We start from the raw sequence: 21,393 nt of genomic DNA on the forward strand, positions 1-21,393 counted from the left end.
TATAAGGAGATGGTGAAAAAGAATAGAAATGCATGAGTCCTGAAAACTGAGGAGGGGGATACAGACTGCACAACAGAAAGGCATAACTCAGCTTCTGTACCTTTACCCATCTCTCACAGTGATCATTCTGCTTTAGTATGAATTAGCTCATCATGACCTGGTATGGCGCTGAAAATAGAGCCTTGATTATTTCCTTCATCAAAAAAAGATCAAAATCCATTCATCAGGCTGTAAACAGGACAGCTGAATTGAATGCTGACACCCCACTGTTGTACTATCTTTCTCATTAAGGACTGAGCACTGTTTCTTAGCTTTGTTTTTCATTTTTTAATGAGTATAATGGAATTAACATCACTCAGTTCAGTGGTTCACAGGATTGAGCAGAAATTTGCTGAGCTACAGAGGATCAAGTCAGATTTGCTTTATTTAGACATGAACAGGCTTACTCATTCTATGTGTGTGATGGGACTCCTCGTGCAGAAGAGTTTTTAGGCTCTCATCCAATAGTGTAGTGGGCAGGATTAGGAATCTGGTCCTACAAATCCATTTAGATTAGGAACCTTTGTGTGGATTAAGAACTGTAATCTCAAAACTGGTTTACAGTTTCAAAATATGTCCTTTTAATAACATTCATATTTTGCATTGATTAAGGGCTTCTTCAGGTACATCCTTAGTCACACCATTCATTCTGGGCATTGATGATGTGCTTTCTGAATGGAGGCATAATCCTGGGAGATACTGAGTTCCACCCAAAAGATGCAGACAACTTCAACATCTTCAGTTCCTTCATCTCTGATTAAATGTTAAATTTTGGTCTATTGGCTGTAACCAGTATGCTGAAGGAGCACTAGGAAATGATAATATCACTGTGTATGTCCACAAATACACTCTAAATACCTAACTAGACATAGGTTATTGTCTAAGAAGAAAAGCGTATTTCTTATAAATTTGAACATTAATGGAGTGGTACTCTTTTCAAAATGGATTGTGACAGGGCACAACACACAACACTTTTAGAAACATAATACAAAATAAGTAGTTCAAAGACCTACTGTCAACCTAAACACACTTTATGGGATGTTCTATGATCCACATGGCAGTGAAGCTGAAGTTCTTATTTTTTCACAGTGCTGTAGGAATGAGACACTGTGATTTGATGCCAGGGTTTGATCAATGAAGAAAAATGTTGGCTGTGCTTTGGAATATTGTGCATTCTTAACTGGATGACATGAACTCCAATGATTAATAGTGGGATAGCTTTGAAAAAAATTACTGGAAAAAGCTTTAAAATTATTTTCCTTTGTAGTATATTTCCATTCAGTGAATTGGCAAGGAAATAACAATGAGAATTTACTGGTATGAATAACGCATCATTCGTACATTCTTTTACTCTTGTCCAACTGGCAGTTCAGTTGCTGCAGCATTACCTGGATTTCCAGATACAAAAACTAATGTATGATTTGAAATATTAACACTAAAGTAGGGTTTTGCCTATGTTCTTCTGCAGTGCACCTAAGTAAAAATTTAACTGCTCTTCAGTATCTCAGATTATTTTAATATATTTATAATCTGCAGAAAATTTACCTATATTTATGTAAGAAGAGGTAGAAAAAAATTGGTAGAATTAAGATGCTAATCTCTAAGCAATAATATATTCTTATTAAAAAAATCATATAAAATCTATATCTTTTAAAACATATTAATGAATGAAGGGGTTAAATGAGATCTGTTTAAAAATTCTAAAAATATTAGAACTGTTGCCATCTACTAGGTTGAACTGATATTTTAGAAGACTTTTCCTATTTCTGAGTTTGGAAAAATACATGGGATGAAAGTCTCCACGTTCCATTTTGAACCTTATTTCTGCCAAAATAACTTAGTTCTGTGAATGAGGCAACTGATGAGAAACTCAGTGTTTATGATTTTTTTATGTACCCTGTGTTAAAGCTTTTTTTCCAAATTCCTCATGAATCCATGTTTTAGAAAGTGATATCAACTGTTTTGTTGAATATGTGCCTGATGCCTTTTTTTTTTTTAACATGAATTGTTTAAATTTTACAGATCAGTTCCTTGGAAGCTCTTCATCTCTTCTCTGGAAAAGCTCCAGACAGCCTGAATAAAACTTTGGTGTGCTTCTGTAGATTATGCCAAGCCTGGATTCAGACGAATTGTTAGCATACATTCTCTCCAGTAGACTCCATGCAATATGGAACAGGGAAGCTGCCTCATTTGGAGGCAGAGATATTCTGTCAATAAAGAGAGGTACATACTGAAGATTAGAAAAGAGAGATCTGGGAAAATGTCATAACTAATGGGATAGACAAGATAGCAGGTGTGTTTACATTGTGAGTTTAGTTTGGATAAAAAAGACACCTTTTGAAACACATATTTTACCACTGATTATCGTCTCATAGTTATCTTGCAGAATTAGAACTTTCTTATGGAAGTATACTCAAAGACCTTCTCCAGCATATCCATACTGTGGCTGCTGGATCTGTAGCACAAACTGGTTCACTCCTCTAGCCTATGTCAAACAAATCACTGCAATGAAACCCTGAGTAAAGTTGTGGAACAGTCATTCTATGAGATGATAACAGGAAAAAAAGGTTTGCAGTGGTAAGCAAATCTGGACTGGAGACTGACAGGAAATAAGATGGGGCAAAGTGCAAAGAGGAAACAAATCTGAGTGCTAGGAAGTGTCAAAGGACCAGTTATGAAGGGAAGGAGTTGGATTAGGAAAACTAGTACTTAAATCAAGTGTGGAGAGGTAAAATTAGGAGACCAAGACTTTAATTAAACAGTGAGTGCAGTAGAAGTAGTAACTAATTAATTGAGAAAGCTGACAAGGAGGAGACGAAAGAGAGGAAGACTAGGGAAGAGACAGGAAGAGGACAAATGAGAGGAAATGTAAAGTGGTGAGTCAGGGTTAGGGAGGACAGATACTTCATACATAGTATAAGTTTTGCTCCAGTGCCTCATCATTTCTGGGTGATTGTGTCTGCTCTTCAGTTCTTCATTACTCCTCTACTCCTGTTAGATTCCTAATGTTCCTCTTACCTATGGGCTTGTTTGCAATATCTTCTTAGATGGATCTCATTAACCAATTAAACTGTAATCTCAGTTTAGCCTTTAAACAATGCTGTTTGGAGACTGGTTCTGTCAATATGATTCCCATTCTCTTCTGCTAAATTTGAACTTAAATTAAGGCTCATAGCTGTGTAATTGTCTCAGCATCACTCCTGCTCTGTGTGGACTGAAGGACCAGAAGACTAAAGTTGAAGCACTACAGCTATATAAAAAATCTGTTTTAATTAAACATGCTCAAGAACCAAAATTCTTAGTATCAATAAAAGTCTAAATAACATAAGCATAAAATACCTATGACATCAAAGTAAACCAACAAATGTTATTTTTCTACTTCAAACTCAATAGATGTAAATATTCCACTCAAATAACTAATTGTAATGGATCTTAGTATCTCTATTTGATAGTCTGCATTCAGACTGTTAATCGCTAGATACACTGCAAATATTGGTAGCAAAATTATGCTGCTGTGCCATAAATACTCTCAGCTGTGTTTCATTTCTCTGAAGAGCAGTTTCAAAGCAATAGAATATTCATATATAAATAATGGTAATATTTCAGTATGAAAAAAAATCTTGTAGTGCTCTAAGTGGGTTTTATCAGTGTTTGAAATAATCTGTTTATATCTATGTGTTTCTAATAGTAGTTTACTCTTAATTTTACTGAATCTGGATACTGTGATGCAACTTTATAACTACATTGTACATACTATTTCTTCAAAGAACAGTGGTTACTAATGCTTCGAAATAATAATTAAAATTTGTATTCTGATTGGAAATCTGTATCTTACAATGCTCAGTGAAAGGAAGACAGGCAAAGAGATCAGATTTTAATACTTATCCAGAATTCAAGAGTTCTTTAGAGCTGACACAGACATGCCATCTTCAGTTGGGATCATGACAGAATTTCATGCGTGCTGATAGGACCAAAGACATTAGTGATCAATAAGTGATGTCATCTGATTAAAAACCAGAAAACTTACTTGACTTCTGACACAAATAAGCAAAATCATCACAACAAAGTCATAAGTAAGTAAATATTCATGTGTACCTGAGCGAGCCTGTCATCTGAGCACAGTTCTTATACACTTACTCAAGTATGTGCAGGAGAGCATTTGAATACGGAGATGTCTCTAAACTGGCGTGTAAGATGATAGGAACATTCTACTCTGAAAGCATACAGAAGAAAATGAATGCTTTGAGGGACAGACCCTCATACCCAGAACACACCTACATACCCTGTGGGGAAATGCTGACTTTAAGACTGGCAACTACTGCCCTTTCAGGCTTGGTGTAGTCCACGTACAAGTTCAGCAAACGTTACAAGGAGTAAGTGACAGCCACGTTCTGCATTTTGCATGCTGACTTTTGAAAGCCCATCAAGACCCAAATGAGCTACCAAATGCCAGAAGTGGGTAGTGTTCTTTTAAATAGTTTGGGAGACCTCTAGTGGGCCTCCTTCCTTGTCTCCTGTTGTAGCTCCCACAGTCTATGTAAAGAAAGTTGCGTTGTCATGTATCTTGGACAATATATGTGTATGCAGTTGATTAAATAACTGAAATTATTGAATATGACTGCTCTAAAGTGATGCTTATAAGTAGAAATCACACAAAAGTACAAGGACTTTGAAAAATGATTAAATTACTCAATGTTGAGAAGAACATCTACATGCTTAGAAGTCTATGTTCAAATGCTTTCCTTTAAGTACACTTTTAAGACTGAAGTCTCATTCTAGGATTTGCAAAATAGAAATGATGCCTTCTATTTAGAGGTGTAATTCAAGTGACCAAAGAATATTTGAAGTTCCTTCTTCTCTGGTTACGTCTGAGTGGTCCAGACCGTATAGACATCAGCATAATTGAAGCCTGTCTGGACTTAACACTTTTTCTTCATTGTATTTTTGAATGCAGCATGGAAATGGGACAAATCTTCAACTTGTTTAAAAATTCAGCAGGAATGGACAAGACTGAAACACTAAAATTTAGCACTAACTCATTTACAGGAGTACTTTCTAACACAGGAATGATTTTCTATTCAATTCCATACACAGTCGTTTCACCTCACATGAGTAAGATTATGAGTCAAATGCCTCTTTTTGTATTGCTCAGTGATCATGAGAGCAGACTATTGTGTTTTTGCTTTTCTGAAAGACTGTTAGTGTTTTTAATGCAATTTCTGTTTTCATATTTATCACTCATCTATAAACGATTTTGTTCAAACAAAATATTTAATAACTAATTAATAAATTAAAAATAATTCCATAATGTAAGCATAAACATTTAAACCTCAACAATTCTATACCAGCAACTAATTAATGTGTAGCTACACTGAAATCAGGAGCTTCTTGCACAAAAGCAGACATTTGCCTGTGTGTCTGGATGAGCAGATATTCATTAGTTCTAAATTAGATTTTAAGTTTTGCTTTTCATATGATCTTACAAGTATTATACAGGTACATTTGGAATATATGGAAATATAGATGTACATATGTATTAATTCTTTTTTTTTTTTCCCCCTCATTCATATTAAGAAGTGAAACAAGCTGTGGAGATAAAAGGGAATCGATCTGCTTTTCTTAACAGTGGGTCCTAATATTGCAAAGGTATGTAAATGCCCAGCTCTAACTTTGGTGAGACATGAAGCTGATAGGAGTAAATGCATTTGCAGAGCTACCTGCCTCCAGAAGCATTTCCCTTTGGTTGTACACCATGGCTAAAAATGGATTAATATCTCAGCCTTTTCCTATTTTCCCCCAAAACATTTTATTCCTCACTCTATTCCTTCTCAGGAGAGAAATGCTTATCTCATTGCATACCTTATGGAGGGGGAAAAATGTCTTGCTGAAGACAGTATATAGAAAAAGGAAAGAGTACGCTTCCTCGCAGAACATGCTTGGGATATTTAGAGCCCCCTGAAGTCAGTCAAGATGTCTTGGCATCAGTACAGATCATAAAGGGCAGTCTGGGAACACCTATGCACCTTGCCTTGTAATGGGGGAATCTCTGTTGTTGTAAAGTGGTGAAGGAACAAGGCCTGGAGCACATGTAACCATCCACCTCTGTTGGCACTGTGATCTCTTATATTGACTTTGGTGTGGGAAATTCTATTTGCTGATGTAAGGGAAGGCTTTGAAGATTGTGTAATGAATGCATATTTTAATGGTAGCTCTTTCAGGTAAAAATAATCCCAGAGAAAGCCTTTTCATTTCAAGGATATGTATAGCTCAGGAGTACCATGTCTATACACCATCACAGTAAGTCTCTGATGTCGTAACAGGCCAAATTTCCTTTGCTTTCCCTCATGGCTAAGTCTCAATAACAAAAAATTCCTGTGGCATAATCTAGATAATTAAAATGCTATTCAAGTATAAGAAATACTGCTTCAAAAAAAGTTCTAAATGAGGATTATAAAAACAACATAAAACAACCTATGGGGAAAAAAAGTCTTTGAAGGACTACAGAGTGTAAACTAAGTAATTCTGAGATGAGATATGGCAAAATAACTGATAAAAAAGACAAAAACTGGCATGCAATTCTAATAATGGAGAAAAGTTATGAACATAAAGCTTTATGTAACTAAAAATATTTATTATGTACATAGAAAAGAATGATATCCAGAGAAATTTGTACTTGGCACTGGAGTCATCAGAACTCTTAGCTGCACTGGCATCATGGTCCCCAGTGAAGTTCAATGTAGGCAACACAACATGCACTGGAAGGAGTGGTCTGAACTATATATACATTAGTTTGTTGCAATTGTCCAACCATTTAGAACATAATTTTTTTATGCCAATTCTTCTGAGTACATGAGTAGATCATATAAATGACATGCACATGAAATAATATATACAATGAAATATTCCATCTTCATTCACTGTATAATGTTAGATTAGGCCTTCACTTGGAGTGTCATGTTCTGTTTGTCTCACCCCAAATAAAACACAACAAAACTAGATGGGATTCTGAGAAGCTTAGAGTTATAGAGATGTTCATGTGACAACCATAGTAAAAATGCCTAGATGGGAAAGGATGTGATATGGCTGTGATACAGAAAATGAACAGGGTAGAGAAAGTAAATAATTTATATTTATCTGTTTTCATAACTCAAGCACATACATATATACCTGCTGAAACTGGAGAGCAATAACATTAAAAATAAATGTAGCTTGTGATAAATGTTTAGCATGAATTTCAGAGAAGATTGGACACTTACAAGGATGGAGATTACTGCACATGATATTTTGGATGGGATTAGCAACAAAAGCATTTTTGAAAAGAAGCAGAGCCTTAAGAATGGTAAAATATACCCTGATCTTTAATTACAGGAGGTTTAGAATTAAAGCTTCCTCCCCAGGCAGTGTTATTCCATGTTCATCCACTATGTGGGTTCTTGCATTTTCCTTTGAAAATCTGAGCCAGGACCATGGAATCAGAATCATTTAGGTTGAAAAAGATCTCTAAGATCACTGACTACAACCACAAACCTAGCACTGCCATGTTCACCACTAAACCATGTTCCCACGTGCCTCATCTATATGTGTTTTAAATACCTTCAGGAATGGTGACTACCACTTCCCTGGGCAGCCTGTTCCAATCCTTCCTATGAAGAATTTTTCCCTAATATCAAACCTAAACCTCCCCTGGCCCAACCTGAGGATGTTTCTTCTTGCCCTGTCGCTTGTTACTTGGGAGAATAGACCGACCCTAATCTGGCTACAACCTCCTTTTGGGTAATTGCAGAGAGTGATAAGGTACCCCCCAAACTTCCTCTTCTCCAGGCTAAACAATTCCAGCTCCCTCAGCCTCTCCTCATAAGACTTGTGCTCAGCCTCTTCACCAGCCCCACTGCCCTTCTCTGGGCATGGTCCAGCACCTGCAGATGAAACACTGGCCTTATGCAGCCTAGATTTATGATTTTTCAATGGATTCTTTATTTTTGATGTGCACAGTGTAAGACATTATGTCCATGTTTTTCAGAGTGAACTTGCCATCAATTGTCCAAAATTCAAAGAATCCCACAAAATCCTCAGGCAACGAAGGTTAAGCTACAGTGTAATACTTTGTTTATTTGATTTAAAAAACCCACTGCTTGTAATCATCGGGGCAGGAGACCTGTGAAGTAGTACAAGTTATTTTTATTTCCATTTAAAAATGACAATTGTGAAACCAAAGAAATAGTAATGCTAACAATAATAAAAGTAAGTACATAATCTGCTTTGTGCAGTGCGTTTCTTTCTTCGTGCTCTGTAAGTGAAGGGTTGCTATTTACAATATGCTCCAAGTCTGCTTTTCAGAAGACAGCCCAACTTGGCTGGACAGCTTTCAGTTGCTACTGGAAATATGTCACTTATTAGAAACAGAGGGGTTGTTTATCACTGTCTCAAGGGTTGCTTTGGCTGAGGCGAAGAAACAGCTCAGTTATATAATGGAAAGAGCTGGGTCAAAGGATAAGAAATTTATGTAGTGTGTGCTCGAGACTCTGGCAGAGCAGACTCAGTTTCTCTCTTGTGTATCTTGCACAGACAGTGAGTGATACCATGGTTATATTGCTCTTCCCATCCATCCCCAAAACCACCTCAGAGATATGGGGGCTGAAGTCACAATTAAGAAACTCTTCCAGAACTTCTGTCAAGAGAAAAAGATTTGTCCTTTCTACTGCTTTTTTCAGCCTCCTGGTATGTAGTTAGTGTCCAGTCTTGTTACCCAGACCCATCACATAGCCACAGTTCAAACCCTTTGGCAAATTGGAAATGCCATCTCTAATGAAGATCCATATAGGTGCTGAACATCATCATTCGTTTTAGTCCTCAGCAGTGTTAATGGGGGAATACTCCTTCCCATAAACCCAGCTCTGATTTTTGATGAAACAGCAGAAGGGAACCCAATCCTGTCTGCTTTACAGATACCACCTCACTGAGTACTGCATGGTATTTCAGCAAGCGAGGGACAGTTAAAAAGAGCTGAACCTGTGTTTCCATGTGCTTATGTCAATGTTGGAGGTCCAGTTCAGGGTAACCAAAACAGCAAGTTCTATCACAAGGGAAAAAAAAAAAAAAAAAGAAGAAGAAAAAAGTAAGCATCCAGAGTATGTTTTAAAACCTCCTCTCCGTATTTTATTTGCCAGTATAAAGGGTATCCTTCAGATGAAATGTTTAACCAAGCATCAAATTTTGAAGCACGAACCCAATTGCCATAACGACAACCCAATAAACTCACCTCACTCTTAACTACCAAACCCAGAACCTGGCTCCGGACCGCGGTGACCTCGGTTCCTCACCGGGGGAAGGAGGGAGGGCGGATGAAGCCCCCTTCCTGAGGCAGAGGGGGCGGCAGGAGGCCCCCCCGGTCCCCTCCCCGCCGGGGACAGGGGCTGCCCCAGCACCTGTTGCGCCGCCGCTCGGCCACGAGCAAGGGGGGCAGCGGCGGGGGCCGCCCCGCTCGCCTCCTTCTTCCCACCGACAACTTCCCGGGGCGTAAACAGCCGCGCCAGGTGCCGCCCTCGCCGTGATGGGACGGCGGGCGTGGGAGGGAGGGGGGGAGTCGAGAGACACGGCCCAGGCTGGCAGCGCGGCCGCCGAGCAGCGGGCGGGGAGGGAGGGAGGGAGGGAGTCTGTGCGGGTTGTGTGCGAGCGCGGCCCGCCCGCCCCCGCCGGTGCCGCTGACAGGTGCGCGCTCCTCCGCGCCGGCAGCACCGGCCCCGGCCTCTCCGGCCCCCGCCCGCCACGGCACCACGGATTGTTTAGTCCTTGGGAAGCTGGTCTGGGTCCAGATTTTGCTTTGATCCTCTTTTTTTTTTTAATTATTATTATTTTTCCCTCTTTTTTTTTTTTTTCTTCTTTTTAAGAGAGAGGGGAAAAGGCAAAGGAAAACAAAACCTGGAGACACAGCGGAGCGCTCTAGGAAAAAGTTTTGGATGGGATTATGTGGAAAGTACCCTGCAATTCTCCGCTGCCAGAGCAGGCTCAGTGCTGCCTTCTCCCCAGCGGCGCAGCCCGCGCCGGGCGCTGCTGAGAGACGCCCGGGCCTCGGTGCCTCGCCGCCAGTGCCTGCTGTGCCGGAGCCCCTCGCCCCGCCGGCCCAATGCTCCTCCTCGGGCTGCTCCTGGTGACATCTGCCCTGGCCGGCCGGAGGCAGGGGGCCGTCGCCGAGTCCGACCTCAGCAGCAAGTTCGCCTTCTCCGGCGCCAAGGAGCAGAACGGTAAGGAGCCGCGGTACCCGCCGCCGCGCAGCCCGGGGCAGGGCGGGGGCGGGCGCCCGGCCGGCGCGGCGCGGAGCTCTCCTCTCCCTCTCCTCTCCTCTCCTCTCCCGCCGCCTGCGGGGCAGCCCCTCGCTGGGGAGGGACGCGGCCCCGCGGGGTGGTGGCCGGCAGAGCGGGGCGGCAGCCGGGGCTCTGCCCGCCGGCTGGGGCAGCGCTGTGGGTAAAAGGGCAGCGGCTCGGCGGGCGGGGGGGAGCCCGGCGCCGGCTCGGAGGCTCCCTCCTCTGCGGTATTTGAGGTGCAAAAAGTGCCCCGTTCCCCTCCAACCTCCCCGCTCCGCTAAGAAAAATAGCCAAACAAACCCAACAACGACCCGCGCACCTTTGTACCCTAAATGCTCTCGGGGAGGGGGGGGTTGGGGGGGATTGTGGGTTTTTGTGTCTGAGCGTGAATGAGTGGTATTTTGTAGGGGCTGGAAACGAGCTAATCCTGCATAGGAAATGAGAATTACTTTCAACTTTCAAGTGTACCTGAAATGTTTAGAAAACTCTCAAATGCAAGTTCCCCTGGGCTGGGGCTGCGCTGAACTGGAGAAAGGCTCCTTTCATACAGCAAGGGCAGCTTCGGGGTGTGTAATTTGCTTAGCCTCTGAACTCCATATGATTTACATTATTCAGATTTTTAAGTGCCTTTCCTCTTGATCTACTATTATGAAGTCATTTTAAGGAATATTTTACAAACTGTAACGTTATATACTGCATGAACCCACACTTAGTGTAGAATATCTAAATCTAAGGCTGTTAGCATACATGCATGGAAACCCTGGTGTTTAATGTACGGGGCCAGCGAGGGGGCAGGGGGGGGTTTGAAAAACTTAGTACTTTGCATGTCATCTAGAACAAGCTTGCTCCATGGGCACAAACCAATACAAAAGGCCAATCTGGGAGCTCTCAAAACTCTCTGAACTGTAATGAAATAAAGCAGAAATGCAGGTTCGAGGCTAATTCAATTCTCTCAACTTTGAACTTGGGACTCCCCAGATAAAAGTATTCTACGTTGTATCTTGTAATAGAAAGCAAAGTTTCAGAGACCTCTGCAAGTGCTCTGTGAATGAGTAGAATATGAAGTGCACTAACAAATTTAGAAGGGGGAGATTAATACTGCAGTGGCCTGTTAATGTGATGATATATGGCACCTGCAGACTGTCGGAGCTGCTGATCAAAGAGCAGCATGGGGATCAATCTCTAATCAGAGCAACTGTGAAGGGCCAGAGGAAAGTGATCAAAAGACTCAGAGACCCGGCTATTCTGACAGGAAACCAATCAGACTTTGTGCACAGTACAGGAAATTATCTGCTCTGTGTGAGAAATCACTCACTTTCTACCCCTTCCCATCTTACCTGGTGTTTAGAGGCTACAAGGCACCAGTTTGTGACAAAATGGGCTTGGCAATTTTATAATAATGTCTTGTGCTGTTACGCTGCCTTCTCTTAAATTTGCATGGTGTGCATATGGAGCATATCAACACACAGAGTATTGTCATTGCTTTGCTTTAACTTTGTCAGGAGTGCAAGGAAACCTGCTATGCTGTCAGTCTGCTCTAAAAGGTTTGTTACAGGATAATGCAGTTGGGCCCTGAAGGGCCTGCAGGGTCCAACAGTGGGAGCACAACAGTGTAAAAGGTAGATCATACAGCATAGAAGCAAAACCTATGTAAATAAGTAAATGTAATATGTAAAGAGGTGTAAGTATACGTGACAGTACAAACTAGGTTTTGTTCACATATATCAGAAACACAGCTGGCTTAGGTCAGGCTTCAACTGGTTTGCAATGCAATTTGGCATGCTTTAAGATAGTCACTACATCTTAGAACAAATGCAAAGCCATAAGAATTTGTTTGGTTGGTTTTTTTTGTTTTGTTTTGTTTTTGTAAGTGCCCTGAAACTGTATTCTGTGGTAGTTTATACTTGGAACTATTGGTTTGTTTTACAGTTGTGCTAATTCTTAAAGTAGTTTTTGCAATTGAACCAGTTTAGGTATAGCTAAGTACCAACCCTTGACTTTTTCTAACTGATTTTAATTATTTGGGGGATCGGTAACACTGGTCAAACCAGTTCTTACTTGATTTAATTAGAGTGATTTTTACACTCTGCTGCAATCTAAAGATTGTATAGCTTTTAGCTAGAGGCAGGTTAAAACTCCCTGGAGTATGAGAATGAGATATTGCTGTTCACATGCCAAATAATCTCTGGTCAGGAGAGAGGGAGATTTTTTTTTTACTCACTCAGTCTACAAATAAAAATTTTGTCCTCAACTTGTAAAACTGCGAAATGGCCAAGAAGTTTTGGAGTAGAATGGATTACAATGTTACTCAGCTGCACACATGGGTGCTATAGTTATTGCTTCGAGGTGATACTGAAGATGTCTATGACCAGTTATTAATTCAGTGGGACTACTTGTATTACAAAGGGTAAGCATGTGCTTAGGAATTAATTTGTTCACAACTGATATTTACTTATCTCTCTGCTAAATTATTATTAACTTCAAAATTACAATTTAACTCAACTTATTTGCTAATGGTAGACATAAGGACCTCTCTTGTTTCTACTGTATAGTGAATGTTGTATTAGGTGGCAATTTCCTAGTGTAAATATTTCTTTGTAAACTAAATATGTTTAGAACACAGTGTTTTGCTGTTACCTCCTGGAAATTCAGTGTGTTGGTAGTTGTGGGGCAAGCCTAGCTCCATTTAAAACCACTTAAAACTACCTCCATGTTTTGGTTTGCCTCTCCTCTGTGATAGTGATATTTTCTTTAGGAACAGGTTTTATTTGTAACTCTGCTTGACAGTAAGGGGTTTTATGTGATTTCCTTGAAAAATTCCTGTTTATCTTTAATGTTTTTATTTTATTCAACTGAGTAAATATTCATCTGGAGGATCAAAGGAGTTTATGCACGTTTTTTGGAAAGCAAAGTAGCAGTAAATGATGCATGCGGTGATGGCTGCCATTTATCTGGATGGATTTTATTTCTATAATTCATGTCATATTAAAGAGCAGATTATGTTTTGAAGGGTTTTTCATACTTAGGTGGCTTTATCATTTCTCTTATGGTGTATTTATCACCATTTTTCCATATTGAAGTAAAGAGTCAAGAAAAATTGATTTCTCAGTTTCTTTTGAAGAACAAAACTGAATCTCTTATGTGCTGAATTTGATTACCTGGATGGTTTACTTATTTCTTCTTTCTATTATATTTCTTACTTCGTTTTCATCTACTTCTGATGGCTGTTTTTGATATAGTATCTTCATCTTCTTTCTGTAGTTTCAGCAGCATCTGAGGGAGCTGTTGGTAGAGTGAGTAACGTGAATGATTTAACCTCGATGGTTTGAGTGCACCTGCTTATGTGATATTATTGGTTTAATATAGATTTGAGACAACATGAGATGGCAGGAGAATCTAAACTGTTTTCTTGGCTGTTAGAAGAAGATGCAATAAATGTTTAAAGGAACTCTGCTAAACTATCAATTGTTATGTTTTCTGTGAGAAATATGAGGATGTCTCTATAGAAAAAACTATTGTTGGGTGCTATAAGCAACGACGTGTATAGCTTTTGTGGCGTGTATGTTTAAAGTGTAGTAATGAGTGACTTCAGAAGGCCAAGAACCTGAGATCAGTTAGCAACTCACCAGGGCCAATGAGAAATACTAACTTTCCTCCAGGTAGTTTCAAGTATGAATGAACAGCAGTAAATAGAGTTGCTGAAATAAATCTTAGAACACTAAACCACTTACTTGATTTCTGTCAATCCTGAAGCACCCGCATTAATCCTGGAGTAACGTACCGGTCATGATCTGTCTTTTTACCGATCTTAATTTCTTTTAAGGTGTTGGGTGGTGATTGTTTTTTTGTTTGTTTGTTTTTGTTTTGTTTGTTCTTCCCGCACATAAATGGAAACTGTTAATAATCAGTTTCAGTAGCTGACTGCTTCTTAATGACAGGCATGATTTATGTAGCTCAAAAAAAAAAAAACCCAAAGAGGTGCCCTTGAGACAGAGTTTGAGACTTGCATATCTCAGATCATCCTTGGGAAACGCTAATGAATGCAGCTGGAACTGAGTGTGTAACCGAAGTGCCAGAGGGAGCTTTTCTCATCCCCTTGACCTGCACGTGGCCTGACATGCCTCCTTAGAACCATCTAAAGGATTCTCTGATTTGTGTGTCTCCAAAGGGAGCTTCCAGCTTATTCAGAGAGGGGACGGCATCTCAAAAGAGTTTCTGATTAAGTTAGTTTAAGCTGGGCCAAACACCTGGAAAAGGTGGGGATGTCCAAGTGATGCAGCACATTGAATCCTTGCAGATGCAAATGTAAATGTCAGTGCTTTCGCTTGAACGCAGTCATTTGATGGCAAAATTATCTCTTCTAAGTGAACATAGTTTGTAGTGGTGGGATGCCACTTCTGCTGACTCTTGTTGCATTGAAGACTGCCAGCACAGCCTGTTGACTACTGCTGGGTAGCAGAAATTCTCTGTATTTTAAAAAGATAAGGAAGTATAAAATATAAACATGTCATCTAAAAGGAAACTTGATAGTGATGCAATTTTTCTCAAATTTAGTCTATTTCTATTTAGTTCAAGTCTGGTTTTGAAATGTTTTAAAGCCTTTTTCCTGGAAAGTGATGAATTACAGCACAACCTCTTTTGACTTTAAGCAAAAGATTGTGGCAAATTAGAGAAATTGTTCAACACCACAGTAAATTGCAGAGGAAGAAAACTTTTATAACTGTTTTTTTGCCTTTTTAGTTGACTTCTGATGTATTGTCTACCATTCAGCAGAGTGCTGTTTGGGACTTCTTAGTCCTGCAGGTTCTCTGAGTTTCTTCTGTTAGGTAAATGTAGGATTTTGAAAGCACAGACCATTTGCTAGTTGTCCCAAATATATAGTCATTCCAACCTTCTTGTATGTTTGTTAAGTATCTTGAATTGAATTTATTGTGAAATTGTGTTTTTGCATTAACTAGTTCTTACTAGGTTTGCTGATTAGGCTTTAAAGTGCCATGTCATGTTGTTTGGGTTTTTTTAGTTTGTCTGTCAGTCAGAGTTTTATAATGAAGAAGAAACATGGGGCAGACCTTGAGACAGTGACAGCTACATAGTCAAAGAGCTTATGTTGAACTTTGTCTTCACATAAACATAAAGTCTTTTTAATCCTATAACTTTGTCTAAACCCTTTGAGTCTTAATTGTTACATAGTCAACAAGTAATAGAAAGGTATTGATTAGCATCACATAGCAGTGGTTGTGCACTATAGCAGAGTGGTCTTGGTTTTTTTTTTTGTTGGGTGGTTGCTGTTTTTTGTTTGTTTTTGGTTTATTTTTTTTGTTTGTTTGGGTTTTGGGGATTTTTGTTTGTTTGGGGTTGTTGTTTGTTTGTTTTTTGGTTGTGTTTTTTTTTTTTTTGCTATGTTTGGCAGTTCCTGATTACTAGAAAGAGGATGTGCTGAGCAAGCCCACTTCCCTTAGCTGGAAATGAGACTCTTCAATTGCTTAATAGGTTGTTCTTGGTTTTATCAGAAAACCATGCCTCTGCTTTTTAGTCACAAAGTGCATACCATGAAGAATGCACTTCCTGGTATGTGTTTTAGGAATTAGTCTGTATGTATGTTGTCTTTTAGCAGAGAACAGTGGGACTTAGAAAAAGTTACAGAACAGAAAAGAGACACACAGCACACAGCTTATTTTAGTGCACACTTAGGCATCTGTATAAGTGCTTTGTTGTTTCAGAGTTTCTGAGAAATTAATTGTATATTAAAACTTACAATTGTCTCCTGCCATTCCATTTTGGGAAAACTTTTGCAGCTTGTGTTTGAATGTGAAATGCTTTTATTCAGGTAGGTAAGTGAAAATTCATAATGTGTTATTGTGAAGCTAAAATATGAAGTAGTGTTTTCAAGAGATTTTCTTAGATTGTAAGATGTTGTTTTAAGGTGGCAACGACTGGAAAATTTGTTCATTGCTCCATCTATACATATCCTAGCCTTAGGGTTCATCTGTCTTCTGTTCTTCTCTTCCTGACATCTTTCTACTGAGATTTTAAAAACGTATCTCCAGTGTTACATTTGGCTATTTGTGTTTAGCTTTATGATCCTACAGCATACTAAGCAGTCTTCTAACAGAGGAAGATGCCTCATCTTTACAAAGCATGTGTACGACAGCAACTCTATACATTTTCATAACTTAATCAGTTTCCACAGAATTTGGTTAGTTGGGTGACACAAAGCAGGACTCTAGATGCTCAGGGAGAAAGTCTTATATACAGAGAGTATAAGAACTACTAAAAAAAATAATCAATGTAAACAAAAGGGGAGATCCCAGCTAGTTCCCTGTTCTCCTGCAGGCCTTCTTGTATTAGGGTCAGCAAGGGCTGTCTCTTTTTTTCTCTGAGTTTACTAGTTCTATTCCAGATATTACACCTTTTTGAGTATGCCCACCGCTTTGGATTTTGGCATTCACCTTGCATAGGCACGACCATAGTTTTGCCCTGAGCTCGTAACCTGCTTGGCTTCTTGTTGCTGTGGATGCTTCTGAAGTCCTGCCAGTGTGTGCTACCCCCAACCCATGTCAATGGGCTTTTACTTATGCTGACCATCAGGTGAGCTGGCTGCAACTGAAATTAAAAGAACTCATCAGCTGTTTAGTTAGCTCTTTGAGCCACTGGATTATTTCACTGTGTGGCTGTTCTTACACTGGGCTAATTTGAGACTTAGGCAGGTTAACTCTACAGTGAAGGTCTTCACAGTGATAGTCACTGCTTTTTTCTATTTTTTTTTTTTTAAATTTTGTTTTCTTACTGCCATTTTCATATGCAGGTGTTTGGAGCTGGGGAAAGTGAATATGAATTAACCTCTGTGCAATCCAACACAATACAGGCAGAAACAGAAATGAAATAGGAAAATGTTCAAGGGCTATCTCCCATGTAGTAGCATCCTTTTATAGTAGTGAAAATGAGAGAGTTGTAAGGGAATAATCAATAACATATTTTTTTTCTCAGTGGCAATGTGCCTTTTTATGAATTAATACTCATAAAACATTCATTAATCTTGCACTTTGTGGTAAATTCATTCAAGGTATCAATATAAACACAGATGTTTTAAGGATATTCTTCTAGGGTGAAGAACACCTCTGTTCCTCTATTCCCTTAAAGCCCAAAACACTGAAACCTCTCCCTGAGTTAGTTAAAACTGATTACTAACGGCATTAAAATAGTGCATAGGCATTTCTCAGTTTGATCACTGTCACAATGATTTCTTAACATGAAATGGAGGGTACCACTGAGCCTGATTAAAGCAAGATAAAGGCAGGGAGGCTGAGGTCCTCTGGTGGTGCCCTTGCCAGCATTGTGGCTGGAATTAAAAGTCTTTGGTTTTAATTTTTTTAGTTGTTGGTTTTCTAGATTAATAGAGCCATTGGTTGGATACCTATCCTATTACGTTCCCTATGATATTACAGTTCTGTTAAAGGAAAGTAAGGGAGGTCTTCCTAGCTTTCAGCAAATGTCTGGCATAGCCAGTGATAATTTTCAGTGCTGGATTTAAATTCCCTTATCACCCTTATGTGGCTTTTCTTGAAATGTTAAGTCTGTCTGTCTCAGAAAAAGTAAAGAATGTCTTGGGAAAAGGAAACAATGCTCCTTGTGTTTCCTGTAGATTTAATTCCTTTTTGCATTGTTGCTGCTGTAATATTCTTATTATGAATTGGCAATAAATCATGTAAGGTGGGGGGGCAGGAGGTTAGATGCTGCAGTTAATTAGGGATTTGGCCCTGTAATCTGATAAGTGGGCTTCGAACTAGGTTCAGACAGTAAAGGGTAAATGAGTGGTGCCCTTTTTGTAGTTTTGATATTCTACATCTTTAAAGCATTACTCAGTTTGGCACATATCAGCAAAGTTGTAAGGTTCTGTGAACAAAAAGCTGGTGTGTAAAATACCAGGGAGTGTCATGTTCAAAGAGTAGCTTACCCTGGAAAAATGGTTTTGGAGATGTTCTTAGCACACCTTCCATGTCAATCCATAGCTCTCAGTTTCTCTATGCCTCTTTTTAAGCATTATTTGTTTAAAAGCACGTGAAGTGGGAAAAGGACTTTCCTGGCAAGGATACTGATATGTGAACTAGCGCATAATGCTGTTTGTTTCAGTTGTTATATTTAGTTGTACTCTTTTCAAAACACTCAGTTGTCCAGTTTTTTATTAAACTATTATTTCAGGGGCCTCACTGGGTGACCTATTGCATGATAGCAGCTAGAATATCCGTGTTTGATTATTAGTTTTTTTTAATTTTTCTCCCTCTGTGTACTTCTCTGTGTAACCATCTGGCTGCCTTCACCCTCGTTCCAAACAATGGGAGCCAGGAGAGGGGCTCCATGTTCCTCCTTGGGTTGACAGGAAACCAGTACTCATTTTATGAAATAGTTAAACGTTAAAAAAGACATATGGCCCAGGAAATTCTTTTGCTGTATGTGAAGGTATGGCATTTCCAAACTCAAAGTGTTGTTCTGACTATTTCACCGGTAGTGGAGAGTTATATGAGGCCAATTCCATCTGCAGAGAGTCTGTTTCACTTGCTTGTGGTTCTGGGGCTCATTCAAATGCTCTAAAACAAAATAAAAGGAATGGATGTAATAACTTCTTTATGGAAAAGTCATAAAAAGCTACAGGGCCATGTAAACAAATTGGGTCATTTACAAGATGTTAAAGTGATGGATATTCAGTCCAAATTCAAAGGTGTGGATTAGGTTTTACAGTCATCTTGACTGAATTTTGCCCTCAACAAGGTTTGCTTTTTCTGCCATGAATGCCTTTGACACTACAGATGACAAATTCTCAGAAACTATGTTTTCAAACATTTTAGAGGATTCAGATTAAAGCCAAGAAACAGGAGAACAATTCAGTAATATGATTTGGTATTTTCTCTAAGTGAATCAGAGGCCTCTCTTGATCCACATGGTTACATTGTGAAGCTGTAGTGGAGCTTTGTAGCATTCCTAGGGAAAATAAACTGAAAGTGTTTCCCCTCTGGATTCAAACATGCCTGAACTAATTAGCAACAAAAGCAACCGTTTTGGCTCTCTGCTCTGTTAGTATAAATAGGTTTGCACAGAACAGCAGCGACTGTGCTCCAAGTTAAGCTGTGCTAGTCACAGAAACTTATGTTGGATCTAATTGAACACTGAATATTATAGTGTGTCAGCTCGCAAGGCCCTTGTGACTCACTTCATCATTTGTTAGAAAGTACTGAAAAAGTAGAGTGGAAAATAAGATAACTAAGCCTTCTGCATGTTGAGATGCATTCTGCATGTAATTTATTTGCTTTGATGTAAATGTTGCCTTATGCATGGATAATTGTCTCACGTTTTGGGAAGGGACAGTGGTGTTAACTGCTCTGGGATGCTTTCCTTCTCATGAGGTGTGAGATCTCGTGATGTGAAATGCTGAGATGCTCAGCTCTGCTGTTACCAATGCAACTTCAGCTACTTTGCATAACCCTTCATCACTAAAATCTACAGATCATTTCAGAGCAAAAATAACCTTACTCAGCACAAGTTTGCAATTAGTTGTGTTAACTGTACAGGGGTAGAGCTGCCTATTTGTACATACAGTGCTAAATAATGAGCTGTTGATGTATCTTTTAGATACTTCATAATGTGCATGTGAAAATAATAGTTGTTACCTGGGAAGTGTACTTATATGGCATTTGAAGAAGCCCTTCAGAAAGTGATTCTCAAATGAATGTTACATTATACAATGTCAAGTGTAAAAGATTTGCATTTATGTTATTGGAAATTTGTGTTTTAAACATACATTTTTGGGAAGTGGTCTGTCTTAATGTCTCAAGGCTTCCATATCTTACTACTTAGTTTGTCTGTTGTTACCCAGAGATGTTCATACCTACCAACATTTCTGTTGCTTGTGAAATTATAGTGGACCTGAAAGTAAGGTAAAACCTCTTAACTGACAGCTAGCAACTAATGGTTCCAAAATAAACATTATTTCTAAAAAAGGAGATGAAACTTGTACATGACTTTGCCTACGGTTTTAAAATACGACTGAGGATTCTTGATGGCCTTTCCTTCTTTTCCTTGTGTCATTCAAAAATGCCAGGCTCCAAGTGCACTGAATATCTATAGGCAGACTAGAGTTTGAAACTTGAAATACTCTAAAAATTTCCTCTAAGCACTCACTGTATTTCTCATAGTACTTGCTGTTATCAGAATTCACAAAGTACTTATGTGTAGTGCTAATGCAGCCCTGTAGGTATTCCTTCTGAAATTGAATTCATGGCAGTTGACTCCTTCAGCAATCTTTACCTATCTTCCTAAGATCCTTTGTACAGATTGGCATAAAATGATGAACAGCCATTTTTTTGGTTTCTTCATGAGGGATCTTGATTTTATACCTGCAAGAAGTAGCATGTGTTTGGGAAAGTGGATGTCCTAGGCTAAGTCTAAACAGAACTCACATAGGTTTTTTTGAGCTTGTTAATTTTCACCTCAGGAGAGATCAAGACCATCTTTGGTTTTACCTTACACCTCAAGAATGCCACATCTTGGTAAAGTGAGTGTACTAGTAAAGTGAGCTCTGTTACTTGAATATCTACCTTATTTGCAAAATTATCATATTGCTTGTGGGGTAAAAGATGGTTTTGTATTGCTGTCAAGTAGAAAGATAAACATGTTTCTAAAGCATGTGCTTGCCTTATCAGCAGGAATCTTACAAAACTGATTGGCCTCATTAGTCAAGATGCATTTGGAGGTACTGTGTAGTGATAATACTTGATGAATTAGTTGCAAAATGTTTCCATATTGTTACATTGCCAAAATTTGGGCACAGTTAGTCCCTTACATTAGGGAAAGAGTATGATGATGTGCCTGTAGTATATTTAACACTGACCAGTAGTTTTATAGGATCTTTAGCTTCTCTTTGAGATTGTTTGAGAATCTATGATGTTATCATTAAAAATACTCTTTCCAGGTGGGATCAATGCCCTTGCATAAAGCTGATTTCTCCTGCTTGTTATGGGGAAAAAAAAACCAAACAAACCCCCCCAAAATCTTTTTAATG

General features: G+C 39.2%; 1 protein-coding gene across 1 annotated transcript in view; it reads left to right on the forward strand.

Moving 5' to 3' along the window:
• The first annotated feature begins 9,854 nt into the window (after positions 1 to 9,854).
• PDGFC (platelet derived growth factor C) overlaps positions 9,855 to 21,393 on the forward strand; it is a 124,840-nt gene continuing 113,301 nt past the window's right edge. Inside the window, exon 1 of the mRNA XM_050338624.1 lies at positions 9,855 to 10,280. Within this exon, the coding sequence (XP_050194581.1) occupies positions 10,163 to 10,280 (118 nt within the window). The 5' untranslated portion in view covers positions 9,855 to 10,162. The remainder of the gene's footprint in view (positions 10,281 to 21,393) is intronic.

The sequence above is a fragment of the Myiozetetes cayanensis genome, unplaced genomic scaffold (genome assembly GCF_022539395.1).
Source record: "Myiozetetes cayanensis isolate MyiCay16 unplaced genomic scaffold, myiCay2020 scf7, whole genome shotgun sequence".
NCBI classification, from domain to species: Eukaryota; Metazoa; Chordata; class Aves; order Passeriformes; family Tyrannidae; genus Myiozetetes; species Myiozetetes cayanensis.